The sequence below is a fragment of the Pterocles gutturalis genome, unplaced genomic scaffold, assembly GCF_000699245.1.
Source record: "Pterocles gutturalis isolate BGI_N339 unplaced genomic scaffold, ASM69924v1 scaffold9181, whole genome shotgun sequence".
In the NCBI taxonomy this organism is placed as follows: domain Eukaryota; kingdom Metazoa; phylum Chordata; class Aves; order Pterocliformes; family Pteroclidae; genus Pterocles; species Pterocles gutturalis.
This window is the reverse complement of record NW_010097786.1, coordinates 1566-15425: the sequence shown is the minus strand read 5'-3', so window position 1 is coordinate 15425 and position 13860 is coordinate 1566. Positions and strand designations below refer to the sequence as shown.

The following is a 13860-nucleotide window of genomic DNA, read 5'->3' as shown; positions in this document are numbered from 1 at the left end:
CAGCACATCTAACTCAAACAACCCAGTGTACTGAACACACCAAGGTTCGCATCTGAATAGTTCCACAGAGTCTCCAATGAAACACACAGAAAAAGTAAGAAGTGCATGTGAAGTTTAAATAATCTTCCATGAAAACTCACCCATTAAACACAAACACAACTTTGTACTCTAAAATGGACAGCCATGTGAGCAAACTATTTTCAGATGGCTATTAAGAAACTTATGCGGAAATGATAAATTCTGTAAATTTAGTCCTAAGGTTTTGTTTTCATTGAACAGCATGCCAGCAGAAGCTTCACAGTATATTTAAGTTGTATTAGTAATAAAAGATCTAATTTCCACATACTTGAATATTCAAAGACTAAGAGACTGCTTAACTCCTCCTGCAGTTAAACATCTTCAGACACACACAGATTTGAAGTTTCCCAGTGGTACATCTGTCATCTATCTTTTCAACTCGGCAGACTCAAGCAATCAGTAGAAAAATATACATCTGCAATGTAACAGGGCTATAATACAATGATTTTTCTAGAACTAGTCCAAAGTTTTCCTCAGCAAATAAAACAAAGTGGTTTGAAACTGGCTGAGAGAAGAAAAAAGTTTTCAAAGTGAGCAAACAAGACCTGAATATTTCCTAAACCCTCTCAATTTTGATGGCCTTTTTATTGAAATCTAGTTCACAAAATCCAGCCCAGTTTCTACACTGCCTGTAGAAAATAATCACTATATTACAGTCTTTCTCTGACTAGAAAGTTTATCAGATTCTTGAGCAAACTCTTGGAATTGTTTCCTAAACACCAACACGCACAGAAACAAAAGTAACATGCTTAAAAAAAATTACCTGGGATTACAGTTAGCTGAAAGTAGTGAAGCTTGTTTGGGTCAGGAAAATTCACTTTACATGTACCTGTGAAGCAAAAGAATAATTTACATCAGACAAATGCTTTTCCACTGTTGGGAAAACAAGTATACCATCTTTCAAACTCTCCAAATTCACTCCTCGATTAATCCCTACCTGCCAGCCAAGCAATTTCCTCCTACACTTAGTCTCTAAGCACATTCTCCCTACACAGTTAACAGGTCACCTGCAGTAACAGAACTTCACTTCTTTGAGCTGTGAGGAAGAAGCTTACTTCCTTCTAATAAACCATTCTGTCTCAAAGACAGAAAAGATTTGGTCTTCTTTCAATGCCAAAGGATTTGGTCTTCTGCATAGATAGTAGCTACATGTTAAAATGACAGCACACAGAATGAGCATCTCATCCTTACAAGTTTTTTTAATGTTAATGTGTGTATCTGAACATTTGATCATACACTGCAGTCTGCAAGAAGCCATGCCACCACAGCCCTCTGCTAACGAAGGATTATTTATACCTGCAAGGTACAATGAAATACAAGTTCTACCGAAAGCCTCATCCAAAAGCCAGTGAAGTCTCCTTTCAGCTGTCATATTGAACAAGTTTCCAAACACATGCATTAACAGCAAAGGTTATAGAGCATCATTACAAACCAAACACTATGTTTTCACTCTGACTAGACAATCTAAGGAAAGTAGTGAGAATGAAGAATGACTGTGGAAAAAAAAGAGATAAAACTAGTCAGTGGTTTCAATTCAACAGATGCAAGTTCACATTGTAACAGCCCTTTGTTTGCATTTGATGACACAAACAAAGTTGCCTTCCCATGCATAAACTGGCCTTTCTTGACTACAGCAGAGACAAGCTGTCAAGCTAGCGCTAAAAGATGCATATATCCATGGATACATTTTTATCCACATTATGTAGCCTTTAGCTTCTTAACCCACCAAGCTGGCTGTTCCTTCTTCTGTAGTCAAGGAGCTAAACAGTATCAGAGATATAGACCCCATTTGCCTGAAAAAGTAACTATAACTGCACACAGACCTTAGTAATACATTCACATTGTAGGAACTACAAACCCTGATATGTTTCTCAGGCATTTGTTATCCTATAGGAGAGGCTACACAAAAAAGTTTAAAAGTTAAAATTACTCTGTGTAGAAGCTCTGTAATTGCCTTTAAGAAAGAAGAGCATACAGAAAGGAAAAGTTAAATAATGCCTCTTCCTGCCACCTTTTTGCTGCTCTATTTTGTATTTTTCCCATCAGGCAGTCTGTACTCTGAAAAGCCTGATTTTTGAGATCTGAGCATTGATCTGGATTTAGAATCATCAGCAAACATAAGATGCTCATCAGAAACTGCACTCATAAGTTTAACTTGAAGAGAAAAAAAAAAATATAGACAAAGCTTCCCTTAGGGACAGACTAGACACATCACGAGCTACCCGCCAGAGTAATCAGAGAGAATATTCACTGCTTTTCTTTGCAAGATAAGCATATGGACAAGACGTGTGAATGCACAGCACAGTAACAGCCTGCACATACACTCCCAGCATGCTGCAAGCTGCTCATACATCCTTCCCTACAGGGGAAACATCCTGGATTACTCTGAAACAGGAATGCGTACCACAGGAAGTTATACAGAGCGAGCAATGGGCTCTGAGCGTACCTGAGCATACTAGGCAATAACTTGTTGCGTTTGCCTGTATTCCAAGAACTCACAGCAGAATTATGCTGTTCTGGTCAAGGCTTGAAGGGGAAGAGAACTCAGCAACAACTGGGCTTCACTGTCAACACCCACCCTTAGCAACACATAACAGAGCATTGGGAACGTTACTCCCCTTTATAAAAGGGCTTTGTGTTTTGCTCTCCATTACAAAACCAGGCTTTCTAAAGCTAAGGAACAGAAAACATTTGATTTTTAACTATCTATGCCTCAGCTTTACAAGCAACAAGCCTATTTTAAAGTAGCGGTCAGTACTTTCAGCTTTTAGCATAACATACATTAAAAGTAATATTCTAGGGCTAAAACCACACTGCCTTGCTTTTTTTTTCAGGAATGTTGATCACTTTAAAAAAAAAAAACTATTTTTAATAGTATTTTCGCTACTAACAAACGCATCAGGTTAGAGCTTGCACATGAACTGAAAGAGCACTAGGTTGACTTAGTAAGTTTCCTGAGAACCGAGATCTTTGCTCTGCCCCTAAATCAGAATCTCCTGTTTTGAAAATGAGAGACCGGAGAAAAAACAGGAGTGAGGCAATAAATGCACTCTTCAGTTCCAGATACCTTTTGGGCATTTTATGAGTGTGAAGTTCCCACTCCACCAACAAACAAATTCTGAAGCCAAATGATCAATACTGCTTCCAAAGGACATTAATAAGGGTCCAACCCTCCACAATCCCTCAAGAGGGAGCAACAAAGAAAACCTGTTCAAGCCTGAGTGGCAGAGTTCTGCACAGCTTTCCCTGGAGTTAACAAATATCATTAGCATTCATATTTCAGTCAAAGCATTCAGTTCAATGGTCTTTTTCCCCTTAAAATGCATGGTACAAAATGCTATACTTACAAGGTAAATTAGCTTCAAGTTCTGCAACCTCTGTTGAAAGAAAAAACAAAAAATCACTGTTACTTATGGAAGCAAAGCCATTCTTGAAGTCCAAATTGGCAGATCTAATTTAAACCACCCTGTAAATCAAATTTTACTTAAAAATGTAATTAAGCTGCACTGGAGGTTTACCTTGAAATTTCTCTTTAAGCCAGGCAATTCCTTACTAAAAACGCTCATCTGCCCTACAGACAACGCAAACACATCCTACTGTGATTAGAAGGTTCAGCTCTGCCAAGACTGAAGCTCCAGGGCTTCTAAAACACAGAGCACTGGCATTTCAAAAGGTGGCATTATCCAAACCTGTCTACGTAAAGGCACTAAAATACGGAAGGCCGGAACACCACAGCCTGCAAAATGCAAGAGCAGAAAAACCTCGAGAATCAGAGTGTCAGTCCAACAAGGAAAAAAGCACAGGAGGTTCACAGCCTGCACAAGCATCACCACTTCCCAGCATCTAACCGCTAATGCTCTTCCATCACCTGCTACAGACTGCCTCGGGTAACGCGCTGCTTTTGTAGGGAAGCCTCCAAGCATGATACAAGTACTGCACACTTGAAAACAGTTACTGAAACCCTCATTCAAGGGCACTGCCATACTAGATGTGGTCCTGCCTGCAGAAACCACCATTAAGAGCACCGAAAGAACTGAGAAAGACAAAACTTCACTTGAAGCACCTGGCAGAGTAACACACACTGGTCGGTGATACAAACTGCATCCACTGCACAACTCCCTCCAGACTTGTGCACTGCTGTACGAACTCAGGAGTGTTAAGATTTTCTGCTCCTGTGTCTATTGGATATTTCCCCTGGGAGCACAGTTTGCTATAGATATTCACTCCTGTTCAATTAAAGTTTCTTCTTATTTATTATTCATACATAAAAATTAGAAGTTATTCACAAAAGAAAGGAAGTAACCTGATTCAGATCCACAGCTCCTAGGAAGGGAAGTTTACTCCTAAGCCCTTTCTCTGCTATGCTGCTTTCTTTGGAAGCCCCCCTGCTTTCTCCCTCTTCTGTGTGTTTTACTGAAGACTTACTTTCAACCACTTGTATTTCACAGAAACATGAATAACATGCATCAACATCTTCTTTAACTTCTAAAGTTCTAGGAAACTTAATCAAGCATATTTTTGCATTTCCTGCAGTCTTTTGTCCCCACTTGATTTCTAACTTTGCTTTCTGCTATGCACAGACACAACCCATTTATTTGGGCTAACAACAATGTGCAAGAGATTTCAATGCCAACTCACAAAAACATATGTCTCAAGAAAACTGTAATTCAGTTTAAGATTTTGGGAATAATTTCTTGGCACAGGATCCAAACTAATCTCATCACAATTAAGAGCTCACTTATTCCCCTGAAATTTGCTTGCATCCATGCTTACCAAATCTGGCTAGTATCTGCAGTGAGCAGGAAGCTTACTTGACCCCCACCACACATTTGCTTGGCACAGCCCCGGTATCCCTGCATCTGCAGCCTACTATACCAAGAGAGAAAATCCCACCAAAACAGAAGCACTGCGTTTCACACTTACCTAAAAAGTTCAGCTGCACTCTTTAAAATCCCACCCTCTGCAGCACTCGAGCAGCCACAGCTGATTTAATCAAAGCTGTGCACTGAAAGACACATGGCACTGGGGGCATACTTGTCCTAAAAGTTTTCCAAGAGTACTGTCTTTACAATATACCAGAAAATGTAACCTTTATATTTACTTTCCGTTTCTGGTTATGGGGGGGGAACCCGACATAACCAGTTACTGAAGGCTGCAGCTATACAAACCCATTCTAAGAGTATTCCCCCACCCTTTCCTCTTTAAACTCACCAGCCTTTCACAGTGGGAGGCACTATCAGTCTTCACTGGACAGTAGAATTTAGAACCTGGCTCTTATTTTAAGGTGTTGACTGCTTTCCTTATTGCTTTCTGTGCTTGTGTGTTGTTCAGCTTAATGAATCCTGCCCCCTCTTTTGCTTCAATTCTGAGAAAGGGCAGCAGGACAAGGGAGACATCAAAGGACACAGCATGTTCAAACGCTGCAATGGCTGGGTTCGGAGCAGCTCTGGTGAGCTGGGGCCTCACTTCTGCCTTCTGCGAGGTTCGGCAGAGAGTTTACTGATCACCATAGCTCCTTTGAAGGGAGAAAAACTTCCCGTAATGCATTCACGCTTCTGTGTTTCCCTTTGTCTTGGCACAAGAATGAGCAGGTTTTCTTGTGACAACATGAAAAGAAAGGTGCTCATACCCATGAGTACAGAACAGCATGCTTTTTCTCTGAAGGTCTGCAAACACGCGGGGAGGCTATGATAACTAATTCATACGAAAGATTCGTGAACAAAGGCAAGCTCCCCAAAATTAAGGTTTCTAATCAACTCCACAACAAACCACTAAAACTAAGAATGAAATAACTTTATAAAGATAAAACAAAAGGTAAAGATCTGCTTCAATAATTTAAACTTTTAAAGTAACATCAAATAAGGAAGCAAATGTTTCTATTACCTGAGCCATGTTAACATTGGTGATTCACTAGCACATTTATGGGCCAAAGATACAGGGTGCGTGAGCTTGCCAAATCCTATGACTCTCTGGTAGTAACAGTCTTGACATTGAAATAATTTTTGTGTTTTGCTGCTTGGAAAGCACATGTTTTGACCACATCTTCCAAGCTCCATTAGGATTCTGATGTTTTACATTACATATTTTGTGCATAAAGCAATAACATTTGCAAGAATATTCTCTGTAAGACAATGCTCCTTGTGCAGTCTGCCAACTTATTGGCATGGTTTAACAGATCTGTAAATAATCAAAATGCTGAAGCAACACTCAGAGCTCCAATGCACTGAACTTTCAAGAGCTCCAAAAGCCTCACTAACTTAAAGAACAAACTTAATCTCATGATCTTTCCGACTTCCTCTTTCAAAAAATTACTGTTACTACAGCTGAATACTAAAGAAAATCCCATTTAACTGCTTTTGTGGAGTCTCAATTCACAGCCAGGCACCTCACAGCTCCTGAAGATGTGGAGACAAATAACTGGATAACTTAAGTCTCAGGAATTATTGTGCAAAAGCATGCCAGAACTTCCACAAGGAAACAGTGCTCATCAATGCCTGCCCAGCACTGGCTTAGCAGAGGTGCAGAAACACTGCAGAGCATCTGAATTCCTCTTGCAGTCAAGAGAGCTGATTGCCAAGAAGCAGCAAACCTGGGAGCACTGCAAGGCCCTGCACCCATTCTGATAAGCCATCCTGGGCAGGTCTGAAAGGCCACAAGTGCAGACACATGCCAGAGCTTCTGCAAGAAAAAAAAACTCAGGTGCAGTAAGGCCAGATCCAGACGAACTCCCAACCAGGCGAGTTCACTCACAACCATCTGGTGTTCCTGAAACCTTCTGTGAACTGGTGCAGGTACACACCCAGGCAGCAGGTATATTTGCAGAGTTCTGCTCTTAACTCAGTATGCACTTGGTTAAACAGTTCCAAATGCTATTTCAAACCATAAAAAAAAAAGTTAAAAAGGCAAGGGTTAAACTTAAAGCTACCACAGACTTTGGAAGAGTTGAATGCAAACCGATTATGTCTCAGAAACAGCTTAGGAACTTCATAAAAAAGGGGAAAGCTAAACCTAACACAAGCAACCCGAGCTATTTGTAAATAATTTCACAAACAATAATTCTTCCTAGCCATGACAATTCTCAGACAGAAACAGCATATGGTTTGTGAGAGACCCATGCGAATGTTATACTCAGTAACGCACAGACTATAATCATGTTGTTCTGCTCCCTCCCCTTCTCCCACCCCAGTTCAACAAGTCAGAATACAGAGTCAGGCCACATGCTTCCCACTGGAGTTTGTTTTTAAGAATACAAAATGAAAGCATTGTTTCCTAAATTGAAATTAACATTCTCATCCACAGCAATACTTACTTCTCTCTGGTTTTGTCCAAAAAGCCTCCTCTCCTGTTCAAGTTCCTTATTTAATGTGCATCTTTAAGACTGCTAGAGACTAAGGTAAATACCTTGACACTAACAAAAACCCCGTTTTCCAAGTATTAATCCTAGCAGGATAATGCTGTTTGCCTCCTAATGCTATCCATCTGTCTTTATAGCCTTCCCTGCTAAGCTCCTCTGAACTGTATAACTGTACATACCGCTATCAGAAGTCAAACAAGCTGCCCAACACTGCCAGTTTTTCAATAGACTAAGAGATGTGTATTTTCCTTCCACTTCCAAATGTTTATTTTAAACAAGATACTATCAAATCACATGCTTCAGCTTCTATATGCTATTACAAAACTTATTATCCCAACATCAAAAAAAAAAGCCACTGTGGTTGGAAATCTCTAACACTGTGAGATATCCCTTCATACTTCAGGCATGCTGAAAATCAGAGACATAAGAAGGGAAGCAACACGTTGAACCAGGCCTTCCTTAGCCACTGAAATCCTGGAAAAAGTCTCAGCAATAATTTTTCAAATTAGCTTCAATTCTTGTTGTGTCTTTTTGGCTTTACGGTACCTACCAGAGTCGGGCCACAAGCATTTTAGTGTAAACTACTAGTTTCCTCTTTAGTACGTATAAGCACTCATTTATCAAGACACTTTCCACTGTCATCTTCCAAAATAAGAGAGTTCACTTTTTGGGGCTGAAAAGCACAATTTAAAAAGGAAATGCTTTTGTGACTAAGTTGTGCAACATGGAGAAGTTAATGCAGTATTTCCAAAACAATACCTCACATAATTTCAAGAGTGTTAATGAAGGAAGGTGATGGGTTTTTTTAATTCTTGTAAGAAAAGTATTTTTTCCCCTTTCAATTTTCCTCACCTGCTATTGTGGAGAGGGATATCACTGTGTTCGAAGAAAGCAACATATGGATTCTTCTCACTTTTATTTACAAGGCACATTTACCTCATTTTTATGACCAGTTTCCCACTTCTTTCTTTCTACAAATGCACACCTGAAACATTTCCCACTTACATAAATCTGGTTGGGAAACACACAAATGCTAAAGACAACTGAGGAATAAGCCATGCTAACTCATTTTCTTAAACATTAAATTATTTAAAGTTGTCACTTACAAGCAAATTAATCATTATTGCTAATATTCAACTTAATTATGTTTATGAACTTCTTTTTTATAGTGCACAAAGGACAACCTTTGTGATCAATAAGCATATACACCACTACTACTGACATCCTGGCATATTCTTTATCTTTAATTCAACTTAGTATGCACTTTCATTACACAATATTAAACTTAAATAGCGCTTTGGCTTGTCCTCAGCCCCTTTCAAATTTTCATAAAGGATCTGCCTTTCAAGTGCAGCACTGCATGGCCCAGAGCATCCTGCAGAAGCAGTCACATGGCCCCTATTCCCACCTTAATGGAGCTCCCCCTTGGAGACTAATTTAATACCAAATTTGCCTCTGCAGCACAGAACAAACTGAAAGCTGCTAAAGCAAGTGTGCTGCTTGGTCTATCTGAACTTGCGCTTGCATACTAGGCCTACATAATTAGGGCCTTACTCTGCAACACAGCCTATATCAAAAATCCAGTGAAAACAGATGCAAGAGTAAGTCACACTGAACTTTTAACAAAGTTGTGCTTTATTAGAGCCTCTCTCCCAGCCAAAGAGACAGACAAGCCTCTTCCAGCATCATTTCTGTCTGTTCCTCCTCCTCACATCCATATTTGCTTTCTACCCTCTCTAGTTTTTCAGATTTCCTCCAATTTGTCTTGAACACGTTAGTCACTGCTTGGTCTCTCTCCAGTCCACCCCTCCTTGGTCAAAAAGCCTCTCTCCAAGAACCGGCAGCCTGAATCACTAGTCCTCACCCTCACACACCTGCAGATGCTTCTGCCCTCAGCAGTTTCAAAGTGGTGGATGTTTTCCTGGGAATTACCAGGGTTTCAGATGAGAACTGACACAGAGCTCCTCACCCCAGACACGTGTGCCCTGCTAGCCTCCCAAATGTGCTCCACTAGTTGCTGAGACAATCAGCAGGGGACAGGCTGCCACCAAATCCTGCTTACCAGCCATGACTTTAACACTCCAGAGGAAAAACAGCTGGAAGAGAACATCCAGCTGTCTCAATTACTTCTTGACATAAAACTTCAGGGACAGAGGTTTTTCCTTTCATAATATGCCCACGAAATAACTCAACAAAACAGTGCCCCGAGCCATGATTGATATTTGAATATATGACAACACTGGACATATAAGCAAACAAAGGAATAGCTTAAAAAAAACTAACAAAGGGCACCAATATTTTAAGAGTAACCTTTTTTCCATACAAGCAGGGGGGTTTAACTTGCACCCATCACTAAAACTAAGGACAGCACCTGATAGCTCACATACTTTTCAAATGCCAGCTTTTAATTTTCTTATCTTCTCATCCATATGGTGCAAATAGCTCACATCATACCAAAATTATCACCTATTTTTCCTACTTCAAAGCAATATTAGTTAGTAGATATATATAGCAGTAATTTTTAAAAGTTTGTAAGCATCGTCTACGCTTACCAGTGGCTGCAGTCACAGCCATTTACCCCATAATCAAAATGTCACTGATCTGTTTACCAGTTGGTACACAAAACACTTGAGGACTACAGGGTTATCAGTGTGACAACATATCCTTCAAACAGAACCTATAATGCCTCCCTGGACAGGACTATCAACACAAACAAGGCTGTCTTTAATTTACCTCCAGATAAAAACCAGACATTGCGTGTCTGGGCAATACCTCTAGTAAAACTGGCAAGACAGTGTCTGCAGACTTTATTAGACTATCACCAATCTACTGTGGATCAGGGAACAGGAGAGTATCTCTGCAGCACACCATCACTGGAGCAGGGGAACAGCTATCTGACCTAAGTTCATACACTATCACCAGCTCCCAGGGCCAGGTGGGATTTAGGGTACTGTGCCAAAAATCACCCCCAGCTAAGCTTCCAGGACAGCCCACCATGTGTGTAAGCTGCTGTGGAAGACGCTGCACCAACCACTTGTCTGATGCTCTCCCGTTGACTTAGAAGCTATAGACTTTGAGCTTTCTAACATACAAGACCACAGTCCCTCATTCTTTCAACTCAGAGGCTTTGCACAGTAGAATAAAACCAGCACCACTATCACCGTTAACAGGTACTGAACCAGGACTAATTTCAGCACAACTGCTGGGGCAAACAAGGACAGAACATGCTGACCTTTTCTCATTTCCTCCTTCTTCCTTATGTCCAGGATTTTTTTTTTTTTGTAGAATGGATTACTTTTTGACACTTGCCAGGCAACTGACTGTAGCCTTTCACCCATTCTGCAGCTGTCATCTCTATGTTTGATATGTCCAGTCTAAACAAACATCAGCAACAACTTCTACTTAAAACTACTCTTACAGGCTCCCACCAACTTTGTTTCAAATCTAATAGCCTGAAGTTGAGCACACAACAGACCATTACAGTTCTATACAATCAAGCAGCAAAAGGCACCAGTGCTGGTCCAGATGCAACAGCATCCTTGGTGCATGCACACTTTTAGTAGGCAGCTCTATCGCACTCATTCCCACAGATCTATACGTGAACCAAAAACAATGTTAAGTCCATCTTCACTCAGGCTCATTGTAGATGCTGCTGCAGCTGATCTATCTCAACAAGCTCTAGAAAGTTCTCAAAACTCTGGTTATTGAATGGTCTACATTTGGCTTAAAGGGTATCTTAAAAGAAAATATACCCAAGTCATTTTCACACTAGCTACTACATTTCCACCTCACTTTCAGTGTGGTTAGACTGAAGTGATCTAATTCTACTGTCAGTTCCCATTTCAGTCAGAAACCACTCTAACCAGACTGACAGCCACTCCAACAACTCTTTTGGGAGAGCCACGTGATACAACTTTCATACACTATCAGATCCCAATCCAACACTCACGCTTGTCAGAAGGACACCAGCAGTGACCTGCTTTTACAATTAATCAGTTTGGGACTCAACTCGTTCAATACTTGGTCTGTGCTGGTCTGCTAACAGTAGACACAGCAATGACAATACAAATACTAACTTCCCATAGCCTACCTTCATTTCTTCCCCTGCAGAGATGGGTAAGACTTTAGTCATCAAAGTGAAAAACATGATTGTTCTTACTAAGGGTACAGTAAAATTTCTTATGGCACTTCACACTACACCAGACATTGTAGTTGAAGTATATTACACTGCTATTTTCCTCTCAAGTCTACACTTAGGTTAATGAAAACCTCAGACAATATTTTGTAGCTTAGCCTGGTTCAAGAGCTTATTCCTCCTGCCTAATATCTTTCCCCTCAGAATTGGAGTTAACTGAGGATTTCCAGACTGGAAGTCTAAAACAAGCTCTTTGCAAGAGTTGTCACACCAGGGTTTAAAGTGAATTAACACTCCCTGTCCTTAGAACAATGCAAAGAAAGAAAATTGTGAACATAATGTTTCTGTAGCCTAGTTGAGGCACTTCCCAGTGCACAGAGGGAGCAGCGCTTGCAATGAAACCTTGCTCCAGCATACTGTTATGTGGCAGAATTTACCCTAATTAGAAAAAGGCATACACAATGCCAGAGTTAGGCAATACCATCCAAGCAAATATACCAGTGTCAGCCTCAAGCCATTCTGAAATCAGACCAGGAAATGTGAGTATTTCATTTGACCGGCATGAATCCTAACCATGACAGCTTACACATCAACAGAAGCATATTCACTATTGACCATTTTTAGCAGAAACGTCAACCTAAATAACATATTCTCTGCCCCTCTGCCACATTAAAACACTCAACTATTACCACAGGGAGTACACCTGAATTTAAGTACACAGTGACTACAAAGAGCCAGCACCTGTGGATTTTTAAACATAAGATTATCTGTGCTACAGAAAAACTGGTAAGTGAGAAACAGCTGTCCCCAGTTTTACATTAAAATAGCTTATTTATTGGCTCACAAACTACCTCATTTACCCAGAACTGCCGTAAAGCAAAAGTTTGGAGTTTCAAACCAATGGCTAGCCAGCTAGTAACAACCTAGGAAGCCATCCTAGAACAGACCATACAGTGCTACAAAAATGAGTGCTGGGTTTTTATTCACTGCTTCGTACCCAACTCGACAGTGACTCCAAGCCTATGAAAAATATCTCTTTACATTGCTTTTTTAAGCTTTTTAAAAGCCTCTGATTTATACCATTAGAGACCACCAGGACATTGATGTTACTTTTAGAACTTTCTTTCCTGTCACAGGCAGTTATCATTTTGCTCGAAAAATACCCTTCTGTCAAGTCATTGCATTATTCAGTGAAAATAAATGCCCTACAAAGAGCTGTCGGAGACGCAATGTATGCCAATATACACCCTACAGTATAAACCATGAGGTAATCATAAGCATTTAAAAAATACTTCTGGAAATTATTTTATATGCAATTTAATACTGCGTACTGGCAACACACCTGCAAACTGTAAAACCCAAAATATACTTAAATACAAGTTCCCTTCACACCTTTAACAAGTAATTTATCTCGAACAGACACCCTCCGAGTTGAATCAGAAGCTGGATTGGAGGCACGAGGTCCTCTGACACCATCATCCCGCTTCAACTTGCTTGCCAGAGTTAGCATTACTGCTGCCTTCAACCTAGAACACAAACATTTGAACAGATTCAGTTACCAAAACTAAAGCACTATAGGGGGTGGAGGGAAAAGTATGAGCACAATTTACAGTTAGTTCCTTACTGAACAACTATCATCATACTCTTAGCAGTCAAACAAAGAACATGATATATACAGTTAACATGACTGCGATTAAAGACCAGAATGGCCTAGAGTACTTGAAGAATGAGAGTTTGTTTCAGACACAAATACTGAGAGAGTTACAGTATGTTAGGCCAAGAGGAAGTTCAGTTTTTCTGGAGAAAGGTCAGACTTTCATCATTGTTTACAATCCAACGTCACTGCCCCATCTCCAGCAGTACACCACTGCTTGACATCGCTCCTTCCCCAGAACTGCTGTGAACATACTCCTGTCAGACTGCTACCACCACCCTCATCCACACTTTACACAACAATATTCAGTGCTACTTTTAGACTAGCAAAAAAAAAAAAAAAAGAGAAAAAAAAGACAAAGAGGAGCAGAGGGGTTACTGAAACAATTCCCTAACACTAGGAAGTGAGCTGTGAGTCAGCTACCAGGACAGAGGAAAGGAAACTGATTTAAGCTGCGAACAGCGTAACTATCTATGCAGCTGCACAACAGTAACTCTTCACAGTACAAAATAACAGTGGAGAGAGTTAGATATGGAGATTTGGTAGCTGAAATGAAGAGATTTTTTGCTGTGTCAGTCCTCCACTATAGAAGACAACTGCACTAATAAATAAATTACAAGAAAAAGTGAACAGAATGTC

The 13860-nt window shown here is 40.3% G+C and overlaps 1 protein-coding gene across 1 annotated transcript in view; it reads right to left on the bottom strand.

The window, feature by feature from the left end:
* Window positions 1–13089, bottom strand: part of UBE2F (ubiquitin-conjugating enzyme E2F (putative)) — a gene marked incomplete at its 3' end in the record, with an annotated part of 50357 nt that extends 37268 nt beyond the window's left edge. The window contains exons 1-3 of the mRNA XM_010086492.1: window positions 12960–13089; window positions 3426–3455; window positions 842–907 (exon numbers count right to left, since the gene is read on the bottom strand). Coding sequence (XP_010084794.1) covers window positions 842–907; window positions 3426–3455; window positions 12960–13077 — 214 coding nt within the window. The remainder of the gene's footprint in view (window positions 1–841; window positions 908–3425; window positions 3456–12959) is intronic.
* Window positions 13090–13860: the final 771 nt, after the last annotated feature.